Source organism: Rhinoraja longicauda, chromosome 7 (genome assembly GCF_053455715.1).
Source record: "Rhinoraja longicauda isolate Sanriku21f chromosome 7, sRhiLon1.1, whole genome shotgun sequence".
NCBI lineage: Eukaryota > Metazoa > Chordata > Chondrichthyes > Rajiformes > Arhynchobatidae > Rhinoraja > Rhinoraja longicauda.
In genome coordinates this window covers 46,983,448-47,007,615 of record NC_135959.1, presented here as the reverse complement: position 1 = coordinate 47,007,615, position 24,168 = coordinate 46,983,448, and the positions used below count along the sequence as shown (strand labels likewise).

At 42.4% G+C, this 24,168-nt stretch overlaps 1 protein-coding gene across 1 annotated transcript in view; it reads right to left on the bottom strand.

The window, feature by feature from the left end:
- arhgap20 (Rho GTPase activating protein 20) overlaps nt 1-9,078 on the bottom strand; it is an 87,107-nt gene extending 78,029 nt beyond the window's left edge. Inside the window, exon 1 of the mRNA XM_078403209.1 lies at nt 8,864-9,078. Coding sequence (XP_078259335.1) covers nt 8,864-8,956 — 93 coding nt within the window. The 5' untranslated portion in view covers nt 8,957-9,078. The remainder of the gene's footprint in view (nt 1-8,863) is intronic.
- Between the last annotated feature and the right edge of the window lie 15,090 nt (nt 9,079-24,168).

The window sequence follows — 24,168 nt, the reverse complement described above, 5'->3', positions numbered from 1 at the left end:
CCTTTGGAGTGTGGGAGGGGACTGGAGCACCTGGAAGAGGGAGAACATACAAACCCCTTACAAACAGAACCTGTAGTCAGGATTGTACATTATAATATCTTACTGCTATGGGGGAAAAAGTAAATCTTTTTTATAGGTGCTAAGGAACAACACAGGCTAAAAAATAACATTCTTATAAATAATGGATGACCACTTCACATTATTTTAATGGTACCATATTACATTTATTTTAGAAAAAGACAAAGTGCTGGAGTAACACAGCGAGTCAGTCAGCATCTCTGGAGGACATGGGGATGAAAGGTCTCAACACGAAACATTGCCTATCCATGTCCTCCAGAGATACTGCCTGGCCTGCTGAGTTACTCCAGCATTTGTGTCTTTTTTAGTAACCCAGCATCTACAGTTCCTTTTGTTGCCATCTATTTTAATTTGATCTTGTTAAGGCCATGAACACTTCTTCTAATTTTATAGGTATCACAAAATGCTGGAGTAATTCAGCGGGTCAGGCAGCATCTCAGGAGAGAAGGAATGGGTGACGTTTCGGGTCGAGACCCTTCTTCAGACTGATGTCAGGGGAGGGGGCGGGACAAAGAAAGGTGTAGTTGGAGATTCTAATTTTATAGTGTATTTGCAATGAGTTGCAATTTAGTTGGAATTTGTTTAGAGCCAGTGATTCTTTCTTTACAGTGATGTGTTTTTTTACAGTTCAAGAGCATTGATGAGCATTACTCAGAGAAACTCCAGATCTAGGCAGCACAAATGGGCAGCGGCATAATACACAGAACACCTACACTAATTACTTCCCAAATCCATTTGTGCCTTCTAAACAGTAAAAACACATGTCAATGCACTCATTTTTCACTAATTGTTGGCAGCCATCAACAGTAATGTAGATTTTTGGCAATTTTGTTTCATCTGATCCCGATCGTTCCCTGCTGCTGGTTTATCGTGAAAACCTTCAAAGTATTAGAACTATTCTTGTCAATTAAGACCATAAGAGATAGAAGCCAAATTGGGCCATTCGGTCCATCAAGTCTACTCCGCCATTCGATCATGGCTGATCTACTTTTCCCACTCAACCCCGTTCTCGTGCCTTCTCCCAGTAACCTTTGATGGCCTTATTAATCAAGAACCTATCAATCTCTGCTTTAAAACTACCCAATGTCTTGGCCTCCACAGCCACCTGTGGCAATGAATTCCAGATTCACCACCCTCTGGCTAAAGAAATCTCTCCTCAACCCCTTGAACTCTCCAATGGAGTTTACTGTTACTTGCCATATGCCATGATCCATATCGAACAGCACTTTCCCAAAGTATTATTTTACAATGCAAAACATTGGCTTGAAACTTGCCGGCCCTCTCACAAACTTCATCACCATGCATAAATAAAATGTGGAAATCTTAAATACTGCAGAGTAACTACAGGAAATTAGTTTCTCTACTTAGTTTCAAGAGTTTGATGTAATAGTTCAATTTTTCTTGCAAACATATTTAGAGCTTATATTTATGTTTAGAGATACAGCAATGGAAACAGTCCTTTCGGCCAAACAGGTCCACGCCGATCATTGATCACCTGTTCACACCACTTCTATGTTATCTCATCACAAAATGCTGGAGTAACTCAGCAGGTCAGGCAGCATCTCAGGAGAGAAGGAATGGGTGACGTTTCAGGTCAAGACCCTTCTTCAGACTCGACCCCAAACGTCACCCATTCCTTCTCTCCTGAGATGCTGCCTGACCTGCTGAGTTACTCCAGCATTTTGTGAATAAATACCTTCGATTTGTATGAGCATCTGCAGTTATTTTCTTATACTCTATGTTATCTCATGTTCGCATCCACTCCCTTCATCCCTGGGGCAATTTACAGAGGCCTATTAACCGACAAACATGCATGTCTTTAGAATGTGGGAGGAAATTGGAGCACCCAGAGGAAATCCATAGTCACAGGGAGAATGTGCAAACTCCACACAGAAAGCACCCGAGGACAGGATTGAACCTGGGTCTTTGGTACTGTGAGGCAGCAATTCTACCAGCTGAGCCACTATGCCACCTCAAAAAGAGGAAGCGTCCAGATTTGAATCAGAGACCTCTTGATCTGTAGTCAAATGTTCTACCCCTGAGCTTACCCCCATTGACATGATTTGGCATTCATATGGATACATACTGTTTCTTTCTGGAACAACCATAAGCAGAGAGATAAACCATTCAGCCCTTCAAATCTTCTCGTTCACTCACAGGATGTGACTGACCTATAACTGAACTCCATGTACTCAACTCCATGTACTCATCTTAGCTCCTTGATGTTCCTGCCCAACAGAATGCTGCTTTGTACTGAAACACTCTGTCCATGAGTGGAATGATCTATTTTGCTGAATGCCTCACCATATCTGTCATCAAAGGACAGCACAGTGCAGGAACTTAGCCCTTCAGCCCACAAAGTCTGTGCCGGACATGATGCCAAGATAAACTAATCTCCTAGAGATGCATCATGACTTCCTAACCCTTATACTCAATGCCCTGATCAATAAAGTCAAACATACCATATGCCTTAAAGTCAAACATACCATATGCCTTAGATAGACACAAAAAGCTGGAGTAACTCAGCGGGGCAGGCAGAGAAGGAATGGGTGACATTTTGTGTCGAGACCCTTCTTTCTTAATCACTACCTACATGTATCACTTGATGGGGAATGGAGAGGAGATTATCGAAAGAACTGGCTCACAGCATTTTTTAAAGAAATTTGGCAGAAAGTTTTAAGAGTGAAGGAAATTGAATAATCAATTAGCCAGGCAATTTTGGTCGGCTCCCTGGAAACTTCTGTATCCGATGACATGGCACCACACTGGAAACTATTGAAAAATAAATTAAATGAAAAGGAGGGTAGCAAATTGGATTAGAATTGGTTTGATGGAATGAAGCTAAGAATAGGATTACGTTTCTCAGAGTGAATATAATAATGACTAGCAATATTCTGCAAATGCCTGACATTTTCTGACATTTCCACTACCTTCAATGTGATCCCACCACCAGTCACATCCCCACCCCTTTCCTCCTTCTGTAAAGACTGCTTCCTCTGCAACTTATTGGTTCACTCATTCCTTCGAACCCACACTACCCCCTCCTCAGGTACTTTACCCAGCAAATGATCCATCAGGCCTTGGCGAACCAAGCGCAAGTGTTCAGCAAAACGGTCACCCCGTCTACACTTGGTCTTGCTGATGTAAAGGAGGCCACATTGGGAATACCGAATGTAGTTGATGTGGTTATGCAGATGTAACACCTGTCCTTATACATCTTCCCTCACATCCATCCAGGGACCCCAGCAATTCTTCCAGGTGCGACAGAGGCTCATGTGCACCTCCTCACATCTTATCAACTGCATTTGGTATTCCCAATGTGGCCTCCTTTACATCAGCGAGATCAAGTGTAGACGGGGTGACCGTTTCGCTGAACACTTGCGCTTGGTTCGCTGAATGTTTTGCTGAACATTTGCCATTAATCCACCAAGGGGCGGCACGGTAGCGCAGCGGTAGAGTTGCTGCTTTACAGCGAATGCAGCGCCGGAGACTCAGGTTAAATCCTGACTAAGGGTGCTGCACTGTAAGGAGTTTGTACGTTCTCCCCGTGACCTGCGTGGGTTTTCTCCGAGATCTTCGGTTTCCTCCCACACTCCAAAGACGTACAGGTATGTAGGTTAATTGGCTGGGTAAATGTAAAAATTGTCCCTAGTGGGTGTAGGATAGTGTTAATGTATGGGGATCGCTGGGCGGCACGGACTTGGAGGGCCGAAAAGGCCTGTTTCCGGCTGTATATATATATATATGATATATATGATATATGATAAGGCCTGCTGCATCTCTCAGTTGCTAACAATTTTAACTTCCCTTCCCATTCCTAAACTGACCTTTCTATCCTGGGCTTGCAACCTAACAGTATAAATGTTGAATTCTCCAATTTTAGGTATCCAGCATACAAACATTACTTTTTTTCTTCCCCCCACTCTCCCCCCTTTCTCCCTCTCTTTCCTGTAACCCATAGGATTGGAGACCCATTAGGATGCACACCTATTTTTCCCTTTCTTCTTCCCATCTCCGTCCACTTATATTCCTTCCTCTGCCTTCACAATTCATTTCCCTTCTATCCTCATTTTTTTTCCCCATCTTGGGCCTTGTCCAACCATCTGCCAATCAAAACCCCCCTCACCTATATCCACATCACTTGCTACATTTTGCCCTGCCCCTCCTCTCTTCCAGCTTTCTCCCCCCACCCACCCAACAGTCTGGAAAAAGGGTCCTGACCCAAAACACCACCCATCCATGCTCTCTAGATATGCTGCCTGACCCACTGAATCATACTGCGTGAAAACAGACACTTCGACCCAACTTGCCCACGCCAACCAAGGTGCCCGATCTACACGTTCCACCTGCCTGCATTTAGCCCATATCCTTCTCAACCTATCCTATCCATGTACCTGTCCTAATGTTTCTTAAACACGTGATAGTGCCTGTCCCAACTACCTCCCCTGGCAGCTTGTTCCATATACCCACTATCCTCTGTGTAAAAAAAGTTGCCCCTCATGTTCCAATTAAATCTTTCCATCCTCAACTTAAACCTAAGCCCTCTGGTTCTTGATACCCCCTACTACGGGTAAAAGACACTGCGTTTACCCTATCTATTCCTCTCATGAGTCACTCCAGCATTTTGTGTCTTTTTCTGCAAATGGCAGCTATCGGGTTGCTTTTGCACACATGTACATCAATGATTTGAATTGCAGGTTGGAGGCACTGATGTTCTACTATGCAGCTGATACTAGAATCAAGGGCAATAGTCATTGTGCAAAGGAGATGCCAGGGCTTATTATAAAAGAGCGGAGGGATTTTGCAGTTTAGGTAAAACAATAAAATCAGCCATTCCAATGAAGAAAGCCATGAATCATGACTTATGAGTCAAGATTACAGCAGATCAATGACAAACCTTGGTATACCTTTTGCTGAAGTTCAATGGGTGGTTTTAGACTATAATTTATGAAGGTCATGATAGCTATAAAAACAATTTTACAGCAATTCACTAGAAAATTATTTTTAAATTTCTGGGTGACTTGATTGTGTGTTTAAAAATTATGAAAGAATGGAACAGAGCAAACAGGACAAGGCAAGTGGAGATACGAGGAATTGTAGATGCTGGAATCTTGAGCAAAACATAAAGTGCTGGAGTAACTCACGGGGTCAAGCAACATCCATGGGAGGAATGGATAGATGATGCTTTGTGTCAACATCCTTCTTTACAGTCTGAAGAAAGGTCCTAATCTGAAAAGTCACCTAACTATTCCCTCTCAAATGGTGCCTGATCTGATTACTCTGGCACTTTGTTTTGAGGAAGAAGCAAGTTCTTTACTTAGAATGTAGGACAGTACAGTACAAGAACATGCCCATCGGCCCACAATGTCCATGCCAAACATAATGCCAAGTTAAACTGATTTCCTCTGCCCGCGCATGATCTATAACCCTCCATTCCCTGCATATCCAAATGTCTATCTAAAAGCCTCAAACATCATTCATAACCTGATCTAGAACCAATAGAGATGGTATAAATATAAGAGATTTAGGACAGGTATTGGAAGAAACCTATTCACAGGGTTTTTGGACTGTAGAACACACTGCTAATCCTAGAAATTGAAAGCATGCCAAAATTTAATAAGAGGTTAGACAGAGAAGTGAGCTGAAACATAGGATTAGGACCAGAGCTCATATTGAAGATAAACAGCAAAACAAAATTGTTGATTTAAACAGCGTTTCCAAGTTTCATTCGATGAAGGGCACATTTAAACTAATACGAATAATTTAAACTTTTTTTTAATAGGAGGTAACATCCACAGTGCCTTAAAATGATTCCTTTCTGCAGGATAATTATTCTCTCCCCATTTATGAAGAGCAAATATTGACCAACGTATCCAAATGGTGATAAAGCAATGCTAAGCATCCAAGCAATGTACTGCTGACACTGTCCCCTCTCTGGCAGACGTGTGTTTACCGTCCACTCTCATACCAGCGTTTATACTCCTGCCAATCATTGAGTGCAGTTAAGCGTTTCTACCAGTTAAATGTTTTCTGCGGTGACTTTATTGCTTACATAACTACGAGCACTCAAGTCAAGTCATTAAATTAAAAGAAGATGAAAGATTTCTTGGCTACCTTCTCACATTTAAAGTAAAAGTTAAACTTATGTTGTGAATAAGCCCCTTCCAGCAAACACCTGCATATATAGTCATTGCCCATGCCGACCAAGGTGCCTCATCAACACTAGTCCCACCTGCCTGCATTAAGACCATATCCCCCTGACCATGATTATTGATTAGTACAGGTGTCAGAGGTTATGGGGAGAAGGCAGGAGCATGGGGTTAGGAGAGATAGATCAGCCATGATTGAATTGCAGAGAAGACTTGATGGGCCGAATGGCCTAACTCTACTCCTATTTCTTATGACCTTTTTATCCATGCACATGTCCAAATTCCTTTTGAATGTGTTGTAATACCCGCCTCAACAATCTCCTCTGGCAGCTCGTTCCATATACCTACCACCCACTGAGTGAAAAAGTTGCCCCTCGGGTTCCGATTAAATCTTTCCCCTCACCTTAAACCTATGTCCCCTGGTTCTTGATTCCCCTACTCTGCGTAAAAGATTGAACATTCACCCTATCTATTCCCTATATTTTGTAAACCCTATATATCCAACACTTTGCAAACACGTGTACATAACAGTTTTGCTGGGGTATTTTTTAGTCTTTGCTTTATTTGGCTCCCGTTCAGCATCCATGTCACCTTTGTGTACTTTCCAAGCACTCATACAGAAACCCTGAACAATACTTCAAGTTACTACTGATATCGCAAGGAGAACAAAACAATCAATGAATTACAAAGAACATTTAATATATTAGGCACTCTTAGATGACACAACATAACAAAACACAACGTGGACGGCTGGTTTGTAATCATGTCTTGTCTTTCCGCTGACTGGTTAGCAGGCAACAAAAGCTTTTTACCGTACCTCAGTACACGTGACAATAAACTAATCTCAAATTCTTTACCCGGAGAACAGATATCAAAAGCAATGTATAAACGATATAAACATACACACAAAGTGTTGGACTAACTCAGAAGGAAAGGAAGCATCTCTAGAGAACATGGATAGGTGACTAGATTCTGGCTTTCTTCAAGGGTCCCAACTCGAAACGTTACCTGTCCATGGTCACCTGGAGTTACTCCAGCACTTTGTGTCTTTTTTTGTTGCAAACCAGCATCTGAAGTTCCTTGTTTCTAGGTATAAACGATGTCCTTGAGTAATCTGCCACGGCATTCTGTTAACACAACCTTACAGTTCCAGCTCCAAGCCATTGTTGACTTTAGAGTCATAGAATGCTACAGCATGGCAATAGGCCATTCGGCGCAACTCGTCCATGTCAACGTTACCATTCCAAAGCAAAACACGAAATGCTGGAGGAAATCCACTGGTCAGGCCGGGTCGGGACCCTTCTTCAGACTTTGACTTCATCTGAAGAAAGGTCCCGAATCAGAACGCTATTTATCCATTCCCTCCATAGATGCGGCCTGACCCGCTGAGCACAATGTGCAGCACTTTCCCTCTAGCACGTTATGTTTTAACAAAGAACACATCATCTGCAATTCCTTGCGTCTCCGTTTTATCTTTTCAAATCTTTTGAAGGTGAACCACTACTACCTTTGCCTTTTAAAAGCGCATTACTCCGAACCATCACTCCAAAATTAGATGGCAAGCCAGCCAAAGTTTTTCCACACAGCAGTAAACCAATATTAACCAAAATATCTCCCGAAAGAAAACTCAAATTGGCCATTTGCACCAGATTAACGCTGCAATAATCCAATTGTCACCTATTTGCCACCGCTTTCCAAACACAATGGCTCGCAAATAAATTATCGTCCCTGATGCAAATGTGATCGATGAAGTCAATAGACAACCGCTATCTCTTTCATCAATGGAACGATTATTTTCCTGTGACAACACAGGACAAAAGCTCAAACCACTAAAATGCTGCATTTTATCGCATATCACACACAACGATATGTTTTACCAGCCATTAGTGTTGACGCACGTACACTGTGTTTGCCGGCAATATATTCGTGAATAGACAATAGGTGCAGGAGGAGGCCATTCGGCCCTTCGAGCCAGCACCGTCATTCAATGTGATCATGGCTGATCATTCTCAATCAGTACCCCGTTCCTGCCTTCTCCCCATACCCCCTGACTCCGCTATCCTTAAGAGCTCTGTCCAGCTCTCTCTTGAATGCATTCAGAGAATTGGCTTCCACTGCCTTCTGAGGCAGAGAATTCCACAGATTCACAACTCTCTGACTGAAAAAGTTTTTCCTCATTTCAGTTCTAAATGGCCTACCCCTTATTCTTAAACTGGCCCCTTGTTCTGGACCCCCAACATTGGGAACATGTTTCCTGCCTCTAACGTGTCCAACCCCTTAATAATCTTATACGTTTCGATAAGATCTCCTCTCATCCTTCTAAATTCCAGTTAGTTAAGTCTGTCATTCTGAACACTTGGCTTTATGTGTGCCGTTTTTTTCAGCCACAGAGCACTGGGACCCACTTTTCCCTAATTCGGCCTCTGCCAAAGAAAAGGCATATACTTTACCGTAAACACTACTACACATTAAATCACCAGCTGAAAACACCTAGCCCTGCTTTGGTCAATATTCGTAGTAAATAAACCAAAATATAACCATCGCGTACAAACAACAGTCCAGATTACACCCAACTATTTCTACAGGGCACGGGGGCGATGCATATTTTGTGCACGGTAGGTGAAATTTGCCGTTACCTTCTTATCGGTCCCTCCGCGGCGCGGTGTTCGAGTTTCCCCCGACAACGAAGAGGAACGACTCTGACCAATGTTATCTTGTTGCGGCGACATGGTTTGGAAGAGGAGTAATTCCTTAATCGGTCTCAGAATCCATTGCTGGGACAAGACCGCGATTCACAAAACCGGGAGTTGGAGCTTCATGTAGGTCAGACCTCGCTTCTCTCCCTCTCGCAGTCTATCAGCAGTGTCGGCGCAAGTTGTCTTGCTATCTGACGACCGTGTTATACGCTCAGTTAAAGCCAGCGTCATTGCTTTGCCATGGATACTGCTCCTTTCGAGTCCACCAGACTTGGGTCTTAACAAAACCCCGGATTACTTTTGCTGCCCGTGGAAAATCTGCTTATTTGTGGTCAGATCCCGTTACTCCTGGTCAGTCTCACTCACTCCAAGACGATCACAGAAATACACGACACGGCAGCACCAACACGCTTCTCACTCGCGTTAAGTTCGTGCCCGAGTGAACTTCTGTGATTTATTTTGATTCAATAACGTCAGGGAAAATGCTGCGATCGTTCTCACTATGCTTGCCTAGATTCTACAGAAGTGTGGTCGTCAATGTAGATTCCAAATCTATGTTTCAAATGGTTGCAATTAAATTCTGGGGATTACACGATTGCTGTAATTCAGAAAGGCGATAGACATAATGGGTGTCATGCTAGGACTAGTCTGAAGTTCATAGACTTATGAAATGTGCTCCGCCTCTGTCCCCCAACATTCAAGTTAGTTGTCAGTGTCCTCGCTTCAGGCAATTTCAATCTTCCGCTTCTTCATCCTCTTCATCCCTCCCATCCGTAAAGCCTTTCCATGTCTCACCGCCACCCATATAAATTACTATTATATCCCAAGGACAGAGTCAGAGGGACCAGTGGATCCTTTGTTCTTCGTCCTTGGTAGGCCGTCGAGTTGGAGGATGATCCTTCTGTACTCCAGTTCCAGGGAGTGGAAGATGCCTGTGCGTCGTTGTTGAATTTGATGATGGGGGGCGGTTGGGGGGAAATGGTCTGCCTACAAGGTGCCGGTGCCGCCACCGCTTAACAGAGCGAATGATTAATCCAATGGCAAACAGATCCAAGATGTTTGGGGATTTGTTTGAGGCACACACACACAGTCACACACATTAATGGTCTCTGACCACACAAGTATACATGGAGCCAAACACGAATCTTATCTCTACCCTTTTAGAACACAGAATACATAATTGGACAACACAGAAACAAGCCCTTCGATCCACGACGCCGAACATGATGCCAATTTAAACGAATCCCATCTGACTGCACCCTGGTCCACATACCTACGAACCGAACGAATGTCTGCTAGGACTCGACTGGAAATAGATATTCACACGCAGATGAGAAGCTAAGCTTCTCCAAAGAGAAGCGGTGCCTAGATATAAAATAAGTCGTCACGATCATTATCCCATCGCCCCGGTTCCCACAGTTTTATGGAGGCACAAGTTACGGCAGATGCTAGAATTTTTAAATCTGAAGAAGGATCCCGACCCGAAACGTCTGTCCATTTCACTCCACATATGCTGCTTGACCCGCTGAGTTCCTCCAGCACTCGGCGAGACCAAACGCAGGCTCGGCGATCGTTTCGCTGAACACCTCCGCTCAGTCCGCCTAAACCAACCTGATCTCCCGGTGGCTCAGCACTTCAACTCCACCTCCCATTCCCAATCTGACCTTTCTGTCCTGGACCTCCTCCATTGTCAGAGTGGGGCCCAGAGCAAATTGGAGGAACAGCACCTCATATTTCGCTTGGGTAGCTTACACCGCTGCGGTATGAACATTGACTTATCTAACTTCAAGTAGCCCTTGCTTTCCCTCTCTCTCCATCCCCTCCCCTTCCCAGTTCTCCTACCAGTCTTACTGTCTCTGGCTATATTTTATCTCTGTACCGCCCACTCCCCTGACATCAGGCCCACTCCCCTGACATCAGTCTGAAGGGTCTCGACCCAAAACGTCATCCATTCCTTCTCTCCAGAGATGCTGCCTGTCCCGCTGAGTTACTCCAGCATTTTGTGTCTTCCTCCAGCACATTGTGTTTAGCACAGTTGCATGTCGATATCAGAGTGCTGACCTTTTCACCAGGCACAGTGCACCAATTGCGAAGGGACAAACCTGTGGTCAATGACGATTTGCGTACTGTTATAATGTGCCATGCTGTGGGGAGCTTGATATAGGAGCCAAAGCTATTTTAAAGCTCCGAGCAGTATCGAATTACTCATCATCAGACTAATATTGTAAAAAATTCCATCCGTTATGGACTTCAGCTAAAATTGATCTTCATGTGAGAATAGGGATAATGGGTAGGAACACACATTGGCAGAATGTGACTAGAAGTCTTCCTCAAGCTTCCATGCTATTGCTATGGTTGGTCATAAAGTTATGTATAAAGGACACAAAGTGCTGGTGTAACTCAACAGGTCAAGCAACTCAATGGTAACTCATCAGGTCAGCAACCAACTCTGGAGAACATGGATAGGTGATGTTTCGGGTCAGGACACATCTTCAGATGAAAATATAATATTTTACCGTTGAGTTGCCTGACCCGCTGAGTTACTCCAATTCTTTGTGTCTTCGGGTAAACTTCAATGATCTTTACATCATCATTGCCCTCACACTATTTTACTGTCCACACCAATTAGAACCAGCACCCTTTCCTCCAGGCTGCAAAGCAGATGTTAAACTAATTCCATCAGTTTGTTTAGGAAGGAATTGCAGATGCCTTCTTATTGAAACATATAAGATAATTAGGGGATTGGACACATTAGAGGCAGGAAACATGTTCCCAATGTTGGGGGAGTCCAGAACAAGGGGCCACAGTTTAAGAATAAGGGGTAGGCCATTTAAAACGGAGATGAGGAAGAACTTTTTCAGTCAGAGTGGTGAAGGTGTGGAATTCTCTGCCTCAGAAGGCAGTGGAGGCCAGTTCGTTGGATGCTTTCAAGAGAGAGCTGGATAGAGCTCTTAAGGATAGCGGAGTGAGGGGGTATGGGGAGAAGGCAGGAACGGGGTACTGATTGGGAGTGATCAGCCATGATTGCATTGAATGGCGGTGCTGGCTCGAAGGGCTGAATGGCCTACTCCTGCACCTATTGTCTATTGTCTATTGCTGGTATTGACTGAAGATAGATACAACATACTGGTGTAACTTGGCAGGTCAGGCAGCATCTCTGGAGAGGACTGGAGAGGACTCTGAAAAAGGGTCCCACCCGAAACGTCACCTATTCCTTCTCTCGAGATGCTGCCCGATCCGCTGAGTTACTCCAGCATTTTGTGCCTATCCATCAGTTTGTTGCTGTTGGTGTCACAATGAGAATGTTGTAAGGTGTTGAGTCATGTGTATCAGCCATGACTCAATGTTTGGCAGTGTAAAGAAGCTGCCATATATGTGTGTGAAGCTTGCACTAGTGTGAGGGTGTAGTGTAACTCATGAACATTGGATTGGAGTCCTAGTTCATATTGTTGCTCATTGACAAATAAGATACATTATACGGAGGGTGCAATGCGTGTCCAGTGGGACAGTTGTTGGGAGATAGGACAATATGTATTCACTGACCTTCACGATGCATATTAGGGCATCACACTTTTAGTTCAAGTGTGACCTCCTGACCCAGCTGCTTGACTGAATGATGTCCTAGATCTTGTAGGTATATGTCTTCTCTCCTTTTCTCCACATAGTCCATATACATATCAGGAGATGCACCACTGATGCTTTTGCTTCCAAAGTGATTTACCAGGTCTTTCCACCAAGGCAAGCAGGGAATAAGTACTTCCTCTTTAAGAGGTGCAGTCATGGCTTCAATGAGCACAAGTTAACTTCGAGCAGTGCTAACCAATCAACAGAACAAACTCTACGTGCTGGAGTAACTCGGTGAGCCAGGCAACATCTCTGTTTTGAATGGATAGGCGAAGTTTCGTATTGGAACTCTCCTTCTGACGAAGGGTCCCTATCCGAAACGTCGCCTATCAATTCCCTCTAGAGATGCTGCCTGACCCGCTGAGTTATTCCAACTTTGTGTTTTACTCAAGATTCTAACATCTGCAGTTCCTTGTGTCTCCAACATAACAACCACTGGTGGATAAGAGCAGCTAATGGCATGGCACGTATCGGCTAGCTGTTAGCGCTACTGTACAATGAAAGGTCATAGCACTCGCAATGGTTGAAACAGATACAGGTTATTTGTGCATCACAATCTCAATACTATTCATCATACATGTTTGTTTTACTTACACCCTTTTGCAGCAGTTGACGCAGCCCATAACTTGCTCCAAATACAGAATGGATTTATGTCATATTTGTACTGAGAAAGAAATGGCACATTCCAGACCCAGTTTGGGAATCAACATAACGGGAAGCAGCTAATTCATTTTTTTGGTATGTTATCTAGGTTTTCATTTAATTTATTGCATGAAACTTATATTCCATTTTGTAGGTCAGTACTGAATTTTGATTTTGAAGTTGATAGTCAAATTTCATGTATGATACTGCCAAAAGCAGAATAAGACTGGCCTCAAAAATAATACATTCAATCATAGCATCACATAGTCATACCGCATGAAAACAGACCAATTCCACATCAACTACCAAGCACTCTTGTACACTAATCCTATTTTTCCTCTTGCATCCCCATGAAGTTTCCCTCACTCAATTCTTGCACCACCAACCCACACAAGGGGCAATTAACAGTGGACAATTAACATACCAACCGTGGCAAACTCAGAGCACACAATGAAAAGCCATGTGATCATCAGGGAGAATATGCAAACTCCAGACAGCACCCAAGATGAGGTTCAAATTCACGTATGTAGAGCTCTGAAGATGCACCACTAACCATTGTGCCATGGTACTGCCCTTGTTCTATTGTATAAGTTTGATTTGTACCACTTCCCGTACTGTTCATGATTATAGTTTCTGTTTGTAGAAAACACTGTACCACTTTCTCAGATCATTTTGAGTTGGAGTTTGCTCTTTTCCTGGACAATTTGAACAGAATTTAAATTTTAAACAAATATGCTTGAATACAATACCGTGTTTCATTTCAACCAAGTTATAGATTTCCAGACAGTGTGTTGACAAAATGGATGTGTACTTAATTTTTTTCATTGTTATTTCAGATAAGATCAGAACTGTTCAGAGCACTAATGTCTCCAGTTTGAATAATACCACACCTGGGTGGCAGTGAGTGGAGGTCTGCCTCTTACGGCTCCAGCAATTCAGGTTCAAACCCGACCTCTAGTGCTGCCTACTGGGAATTTGTACATTTTCCCTGTGACCTGGTGAGTTTCTTTTGAGTGCTACAGTTTTCTCCCACATCCCAAAGACGTCCAGGTTGACCCATCACTGTAAATTGCCCCATATGTGGTGTGGATTACAGTATTTGTGGGGAGTTAGGCTTTAGGGAAAATTAGTAGGGGGATGGGATCATTCTGTGACCGGCCTAGACTTAATGGACCAAATAGTAGCCTTCTATGTTGTAAGGAAATATGGAGTAAGTTTGTGCCTTCAGAAAGAAGAGATTTGGACATTTAAAAAAAAAGTACAAGGAAATACAAACATTATAAGATCATGTTGAATAAATCAACCTGATTTACTACTGCAGCTCCTAGCTGAGTGGAATGTCCTATTCTTAGAAAAATCAGAACAAACAGTTTGACATGGGCTCTCACAAATTCCAGGGAAACAGGCAATGGGTTAAACATCAGATCATGTCTCCAGCTTTGATCATTATCCAATAACTGCTGCTGAAAATGCATGTTTGCACAGGTAAAGATAAAAGCATAAAGCCATTACATGGACAATCATACATACAAAGGAAACAAAGAATAGCAAATAATCCAAGCTGTGCCAATCCTAAAATCCTGTATCATGACACCATTATCCAAAGACCACAAATGGTTTCAATCTGGGTATACATTTGTACCAAGCACATTATTTATTTTACATGTCTTTTATATCTACATAGACAAGGAGCTCTCCAGGATATTTTATTTGTAGATTACACATTGCAACCACACCGTGAATTGCAGTTTATCAAAAATACTGCATAAAAATCCCTTTGCAAATCACCTTGTTCTACATTGTTTCCCAGTTATCAAATACGTAATTTTTTTAATTATAACATATTTACATAAATCCATGACTTTGATGCTTAGAGAGTCATAGAGCGTGGAAACAGGTGCTTCGGCCCAACTTGCCCATCCTGACCAACATGCCCCAAAGAAGCATGCAGCAAGCTTCCCATCAACTATTTCTGATAATGACTGCAACCGTACCTCTGACCTCTCTTTTCCTCTAACTGACCTTGTGCGTTGCCACTGCCTCTGCCCACCACTAGCTGTTATACTTTAGTGCATTCATGTCCCATAAGGTTTACTACCCTGACCTTCATAGATCAACATCTCTACCATCGTCTCAACAAATCCGTCCATCCCCCAGTTGTATGCCCTTCAGAATACTTGAAAACCACTGTGGTTTTGGGCGGCTTTCTTGATCTATCTATTTTTTAGCTTGGTTTGAACTTTCTGATACATTCTTGGGATGCTTTTTGTATTGAAAGCACTTTATAATTGTATCAACTCTACAGTACTTACAATAGAAGTAGCAAAACAGAAGGCACAATGGCTAATCATACCTAATCTTAAACAACAAAACAAAAACAATTGAATTAACTCTCATAACCATGTATTACTTGCTGATGCAGATCACATTGCAAATGGAAGGGTTCAAATGAAGATTAGATACTTGGAGGGAGGGGGGAGAAAATTGAAAAAACGCTGTTTCCTCTGCATTTAACATGCACCTAGTTCATATCCAGGATCTGCTGTACGTTGTAGGTGGTAGAAACGTTAGGAAAAATAACGCATGAAATAAAGCTAAATAAAAGAGAAAGAACAACACTGCATCACTGAAATGAATCATGACATCAGCACAGAGGAATGGAAGAATTTATTAATTTGGTTTCCTACTCAGTCCTTAATCTGATCTGGACTGAGGTTGAATCATCTCTGAGAGCTGTAGGAAGAGTAAAGGTGAATACCAATAACCAAACACATGAACTAATGATAACACACTGAGAGTTGTGGGTCTGGAACATGCTGCTGATAATAGCAGAGGCAAATACAATAGTGGCATTTCAGAGGCTTTTAGATAGGCAGATGGATATATAGGGAATGGAGGGATATGGTTCAGGTGGAGGCAGAGGGGATTAGTTTCACAGCATCATGTTCAGCACGGACATTGTGGGCCAAAGGGTCTGTTGCTGTGCTATATTCGATGTTCTAAATAAAATAGCTTTCCTCCCGCTAAAGAAGTAGAAAGATGTGGTGATGAAGGGTCGACATTAAAAGTATTAATGTAACATTTCTCCTTTTACTGGTAGAATTGTCATTCCAACCCTGGGTTAATCAGGAGCTGAGAATATTATATTGTGTTATATGCTAATACTGACTTATAAAATAGAAAAATAATTGTTTCTCATTTTTAGGCAATCTTCCTAACTCAGTATCGGAATCCATGTGTAAGAAGGAACTGCAGAATGAAGAAGGGTCTCGATGTATTTAATGGTTTGAAAGAATTAGAGGCACTTGTCAGTTGGACCAATTGCCTCGTTGATGAACCTCCAGTTCTGTCTTGATCTGTCTTTTTGTGATGCAAAAATTGTTCTATGTCAAGAGACTTTGACAACTGTGTGCTGATTTCAGTCTTACTTCCTTCATGCGAAGGACTATTCTGGTTTCAATCCAAGCCTCAGATCTTCTTGATCCTCCCACAATGCAATGTATGGAATGCAAAGAACCTGCTTACACAGCTAATTTAATATTTTCACTTCCACTTCACCTATACCATTGATTCACAAGAAACGACAGATGCTGGAATCTTGAGAAAAACACAAATGCTAGAAGAATTCAACGAATTAGGCAGCATCTGCGGAGCATTGGACAGACGACACTGTAGGTTGGGGCCCTTCTGAAGAACAGTCTGATGAAGGGTCCCGACCCGAAACGTCATCTATCCAGGTTCTCCTGAGATGCTGCCTGACCCGCTGAGGTGCTCCAGCACTTTGTGTCCTTTTGTGTAAACCAGCATCTGCAGTTTCTTGTTCCTCCACTGATGCTGCCTGACCTGCTGAGTTCTTCCAGCACTTTGTGTTTTGCTCACCTATATCATTAAAATCTTTGATTATCACATTCTGAGTCAGAAACATTTGCAAACTTCCCTAGGCCAAGATTTAATTTGAAAAGTCTAAATTCCACGTCTGATCTTTGTCAAAACAATAAATTAATCTCACATTCCAATTTCCATCTGATATTCTGAGCAATTTCTGTCAACCTCTCTGCCAGTAATAAAAAACAAATTCACATTTGGCCTATTGGATTAGTTAGTGGCCAGGCAGGCAAATTGGCACTAACTGAGGATAGAATTGTGTTTCATCGCGATTCCTCCAGATATTGGAGCAATGTAGTACATGGTTCGTAGCAGTTGTGAAACCCCATTGAAGGAGTAAAACAGAGATATCAAGAAGAAAATTATTTTAGTGCAATTTGGCAGCTTAATGAAAACCTAGAACAAGGATTTCCACATGTTTCCTGGTTGGAGATTGAGCCGGTACTTTACATACCCAAAAAGATGGAAACGTTATGCATACCCCAAATTTCTTCTAATACTGCTATCCCTTTACTATGGTGGCAGAGTGAGCCCTCAGAATGTAAATCTTCAGATCCAAAGGGCACACTTTAAAACAAACATTTAAATTTAGAATTGCTGTTATATTATCATTTGGAAAGGACAACCCACAATGCAATCCAACATCATATGTTCACCTGAGAGTTGGCTCTCCACATGTTCTTCAAATGTGTGGCATTTTATTAATATTTCCATTTTGTCAGGAAAACAGGCTAGAATGTGAAACAGCAAACCTAAGGGAATAACAACTCTTGACCATTTTCAGATTTCACAGGCAGAAAATGTAGAATATAAGAAATGGTAACAGTAGAATTATCCACAAAGTTTATGAATAGTAACTTCCCATCACAGCAAACTTCACTGAACAAAATAACCCTTTTATATCAGATTTTCTCCACGTTAAAATCTGATATAGTACGTGTTTTAGAAATAGATTGGGTGAATGCGCAGAATCTTTTACCCAGGGCAGGGAAATCAAAAACAAGAGGACATATGTTTAAGATGAGAGGGGCAAGATATAATAGGAACCTGAGGGGCTACTTTTTCACTCAGAGGGTAATGGGTATTTGGAATAGGCTGCCAGAGGAGGTAGTTAAAGCAGGTACTATTACAGCATTTAGAAGACATTTGGACAGGCACATGTATACACTGGAATTTAGAAGGATGAGGGGGGATCTTATTGAAACATATAAGATAATTAGGGGATTGGACACATTAGAGGCAGGAAACATGTTCCCAATGTTGGGGGAGTCCAGAACAAGGGGCCAAATTTTAAGAATAAGGGGTAGGCCATTTAGAACGGAGATGAGGAAGAACTTTTTCAGTCAGAGAGTGGTGAAGGTGTGGAATTCTCTGCCTCAGAAGGCAGTGGAGGCCAGTTCGTTGGATGCTTTCAAGAGAGAGCTGGATAGAGCTCTTAAGGATAGCGGAGTGAGGGGGTATGGGGAGAAGGCAGGAACGGGGTACTGATTGGGAGTGATCAGCCATGATCGCATTGAATGGCGGTGCTGGCTCGAAGGGCTGAATGGCCTACTCCTGCACCTATTGTCTATTGTCTATTGAAAGGCTTAGAGGGATATAGGCCAAACACAGGCAAATGGGACCATCTTGGTTGGCATGGACAAGTTGGACTGAAGATAGACACAAAATGCTGGAGTAACTCAGCGGGACAGGCAGCATCACTGGATAGAAGGAATGGGTGATGTTTTGGGTCGACACCCTTCAGACTTCAATGAGTAGAACTATTACTCGTAGAAAAAAGTTATTTTTATGTCTGGCTGTGGCTGCTTTGACAGTCCGGAGTCGTCTTCCAGAGGGAAGTGCTTCAAAGAGTTTGTGGCCAGGGTAAGAGGGGTCAGAGATGATCTTGCCCGCTCGCTTCCTGGTCCTTGCAGTGTACAGTTCGACAATGGAGGGAAGGTTGCAGCCAACAACCTTCTCAGCTGTGCGAACGATCCGTTGCAGCCTCCGGATGTCGTGCTTGGTCGCTGAGCCAAACCAGACCATGATGGAGAAGGTGCGGATGGACTCAATGATAGCAGTATAGAATTCGACCATCATTGCCTGTGGCAGATTTGTTTCCTTAGTTGCCGCAGGAAGTACATCCTCTGTTGAGCTTTTTTGACTGTGGAGTCGATGGTGGCCCCCCATTTAAGGTCTCTGGAGATGATGGTTCCAAGGAACTTAAATGACTTCACAGATGTGACTATGGTGGTGTTGATGGTGAGTGGGGGGAGGGGAGGGGGAGCTCTTCGAAAATCTACAATTAGTTCCACTGTCTTAAGAGCATTGAGCTCCAGGTTGTTGCAATGGGACCAGGACGCCAGCTGTGTCACTTTCTGTCTGTAGGCAGATTCCTCCCTATCCTGGATCAGTCCAACCAGGATTGTATCATCCACAAACTTGAGAAGATTGACAGAGGAGTCTGTGGAGGTGCAGTCATTGGTGTAGAGAGAGTAAAGGAGAGGGGAGAGTACGCAGCCTTGCGGTGCTGAGGGTCTGCGGGTCTGAGATGTGCTTTTCCAGCCTCACATGCTGCTTCCTGTCTGTCAGGAAGTTGATGATCCACTGACAGAGAGGTTCAGCTGGGAGAGTTTGGAGTGTAGTAGCTCTGGCACAATGTTGTTCAACCTCCCTCAATCCTGCCCCTTCCATCCTCAGATAAATGCAAACAACCCAGGTAAGTTAGCCCATATGAATATGCGAATATAATGTGCAGTGTGTCGTGTTGAACACCTAAGATTCAATAAAGTTACTTGGTGTGGACAAACTTATTGGTTTTGAGTTGTTGATACCAAAAGTAAACCTATGTATCTGGAGTAGGAACAGTCTACACCCCCTCAAGAAAGTACACAGTTTGAGATTATCTCAGCCATACTAGCCCCACCACAACCAATAGCCACTTTATTGGGGGGGGGGGGGGGCAGTCTTCTGTTCACCGTATTTACGACTTAGGCTGGTTTAACTTTCAAGAGTCAAATTTAAAATTTCAAAAGAAAATCAAACAGGACAGCACAGGGACAGTCCGATGGCCCCCCATGTCAGCATCAACTGCGATGTAAATTTAAACTACTTCCACCTGCTTATACATATCCGTAGCCCTCTTTTTCATGCCTGATCATGTCACTGTCCAAAGACCTCTTAAACATTGCTGTCATATCTTTCTCTACCACCTACTCTACCACCTTCCCTTGGGCCATAGTGAGACCTCACCTGGAGTACTGTGTGCAGTTTTGGTCTCCAAATTTGAGGAAGGATATCCTTGCTATTGAGGGCGTGCAGTGTAGGTTTACTGGGTTAATTCCCGGAATGGCGGGACTGTCGTATGTTGAAATTTTGTCCACCCTCACCTTATAACACACTATACACCTCAATAAGATCATCTCCCATCTTCCTACGCTCCAAGGAATATAGTCCTAACCTTCCCAATCTCTCCCTATAGCTCAGGCCCTCAAAAATCTCAAATCAAATTTGTGAGACAGGACTTCCCTTACACAAAGCCATGCTGCCTATCATTAATAAGCCCATGATTTTCCAAATGTAAATATATCCTGATGCTAATATTCTTCTCCAATAAGGTGGCATAACATGTGCTACATCAAATCTTTCACTTACTCCTTTGAAAAAGAATCTGGTTTATTTTATACCAAATACTTCATAAAATGTGAGGTTATCCACTATAAATGTGAGGTTATCCACTTTGGCGGCAAGAACAGGAAAGCAGAGTATTACCTGAATGGTGACCGATTGGGAGAAGGGGAGATGCAACGTGACCTGGGTGTCATGGTGCACCAGTCATTGAAAGCAAGCATGCAGGTGCAGCAGGCAGTGAAGAAAGCAAATGGTATGTTGGCATTCATAGCAAGAGGATTTGAGTTTAGGAGCAGGGAGGTTCTGCTGCAGTTGTACAGGGCCTTGGTGAGACCGCACCTGGAGTACTGTGTGCAGTTTTAGTCTCCTAACCTGAGGAAAGACGTTCTTGCCTTAGAGGGAGTACAGAGAAGGTTCACCAGATTGATCCCTGGGATGGCGGGACTTACATATGAGGAAAGACTAGATAGACTGGGCTTGTACTCGCTGGAATTTAGAAGACTGAGGGGGGGATCTTATAGAAACATATAAAATTCTTAAGGGGTTGGAGAGGCTAGATGCGGGAAGATTGTTCCCGATGTTGGGGGAGTCCAGAACCAGGGGTCACAGCTTAAGGATAAGGGGGAAGTCTTTTAGGACCGAGATGAGAAAACATTTCTTCACACAGAGAGTGGTGTGTCTGTGGAATTCTCTGCCACAGAAGGTAGTTGAGGCCAGTTCATTGGCTATATTTAAGAGGGAGTTAGATGTGGCCCTTTTTGCTAAAGGGATCAGGGGGTATGGAGAGAAGGCAGGTACAGGCTACTGAGCTGAATGATCAGCCATGATCATATTGAATGGCGGTGCAGGCTCGAAGGTGCACCTATTTTCTATGTTTCTATGTTTCTAAAACGATTCCATAATTTATAACACATTTATTATTGTCCTTATGGGGAAACAATGGTACACAGTCAAATTGTGAGTACTTTTGAAAATCCTTTGGAAATTAAGTGAATTGCCAAATCACCCCTAATGTGAGTGTCAACCCAGATTTATTTCAACAATTAATACAGTAATTGTTGAAATAAATATAGTTAATTTAAATTATACTTTGTGGACGTTTGACTGTGTGGAAATGAGAGGTATTGCAGAAAATTAATTTGCATTACATTACTAACAAATAACAAACACAAAACATATTTTAAGAGGACAATTCTGTCTTCTCCCCTCTCTCATCAGGAAAAACTTGAAGGCACCAGATTCAAGAACAATTTCTTCCCTGTTATTATCAGATTCTTGAAAGGTCATATGCTTCCCGATCTCCCAATCATCCTCATTGCGGCTCTGCACTTTGTTTTATCAGCACTTCTTCTGGAGCTGTAACACTATACTCTGCACTCTATTTCCTTTATTTTTTGCACTGATGCATGATTTGATTGTACTCATGAATGATCACATTTGCCTGGATTGCATGCTAAAGTTTTTCACTGTACATTGATACACGTGACAATGATAAACCAACTAAAAAAAGAAATATGGGTTACGTGTACATATTTTTGCCTGATTTTGCTGGGTTGTATAGAAATGCTGATATTTCTCAGTGGTGCTGGTAGGTTTTGGGGCACTTGTCCAACATGGAACTCCTGAACTTACCATCAGAGCTCAGCAGCCATTTCCCAGCCCTACAGACTCCCTAGCGCTGAGGAATCTGCTCCCAGATCCTGTGTCAGATTAGACCTGGCATAGAGTCCTCAAGTCCATTCATTTAAATAGTGACTGCAAGGCTAAAGGGAAAAACGTCAAAGCATTGAGCAATTGACATTTTTAAGAAATTGTGTTTTGTTTAATGTTTTTAATTACTTATAAGTTTAATATGTTAAGAGGACATGATGCTAAGAAACGTTATTTGCTGGTCATGTTCGTAAGCAAAAGATCTAAAAAAAATAGATAGATGGCTTATCAGAGTTAGGTCAGTCTCTTCATAAAGAGTTGGCTGTCCCTTGGTAATACATACCAGGATGTTTCTTTCACTGTAGAAAATAGGATCTTGTAGCAATTATGCTGAAGGAAGAATTATGGCCAAAATGATACGGGAAAGTAAAACTTTGAAGGTATAAACCTGGGGCTGGTTTTATTAGAAAAAAATAGTATTCCTTCAAAGATTGTTTAATAAAAACTTAACGTCATTACAAATGTTTTGTACCAGATATGTACCAGGTCAAAATCTTCATATTATGTTATTGATTTCTTTTTAGAAATATTTTCATAAATTTAATCCATTCTGTTTCCTTTTATATTTGTTTGTATCTCCTCCTATTTTGTGCATCTCTTGGCTCCTAATTCAAGCTATTGGAAGGTTAAACATCCAATTCCCTGGCCGATTTGGCAACAGCAGTCAAGAGGTTTGCGAGAGTAATGCATTATAATGACTCCATTTTGAGGATGCCTCAGATGAATACTCCTCGCACCTGAAATACTTGATCTCGTGACAAAGTCCCGACATCATTAGGGATGTGTGCATGACTGCTGTGCTGAACATGCTATAATGAATGACAAGTCTCTTAACTAATTTATTTTGAGTATGTATTTGAAAACATACAATATGTTACTGATAACCTATTAGTGTAACTTCTTTGGGCATGTGCTAACTGAGCAATCAATAATCAGCTATGAAATGCAAAAAGTGATAGTTTCAAGGATGATTTTGAATTTGATTTTTATAAAAGTTTATGCTTAATAAATCCATTTCATTCACAGTTGTCTTGATCTGCAATTCGATGGAGTTTCTATTTTAAAATCATAGAATGGGGCAGCATGGAAATGAGCCATTCAGCCCAATTTGTCCACGTCGACCAATGGAGTAAACATTATGGAGTTTAATTCAGATTAATGTGAGGTGTTAACGCTTGGGAGGACAAACAAGGACAATATTTGCATAGTAAATGGTAATGTTATAGGGTGCTTTATAGATTAGGGAGACATGGGGTAGGGTACATAGTTCTGTGAAAGTGGCAACACAGGTGGACAGGTTGGTGAAGGTGGTGTTTGGCACACTTGCCTTTGTACATGAAATACAGGAGATTGTAGAAGCTGGAATCTTGAGCAAATCATAAAGTGCTGGAGGAACCTAGGCAGCAGCATCCGGGGAGGGAATGGACAGGCCATGTTTCAGAGTGGGTTCAAATGGTAGCTGTACAAGACATTGATAAGGCCATATTTGGAATACCATGTACAGTTCCGGATACCATGCAATAAGAGCATGTCATTAAACTGGAAAGGGTGCAAAAAAGATTTACAAGGATGTTACTAGGTCTGGGGAATTTGAGTTATAAGGAGAAGCCTGATAGGCTGAGTCTTTTATCTAGGTGCATAAGAAAATTAAGGTGAATAAAGCGATTATAGAGGTGAATAAAATCATGAGGGGCATACATAAGGTCTTTACAGGGTGGGGGTGTCCAAACCTAGAGGGCATAGGTTTAGGATGAGGGGGCAAAAACTTTTAAGCG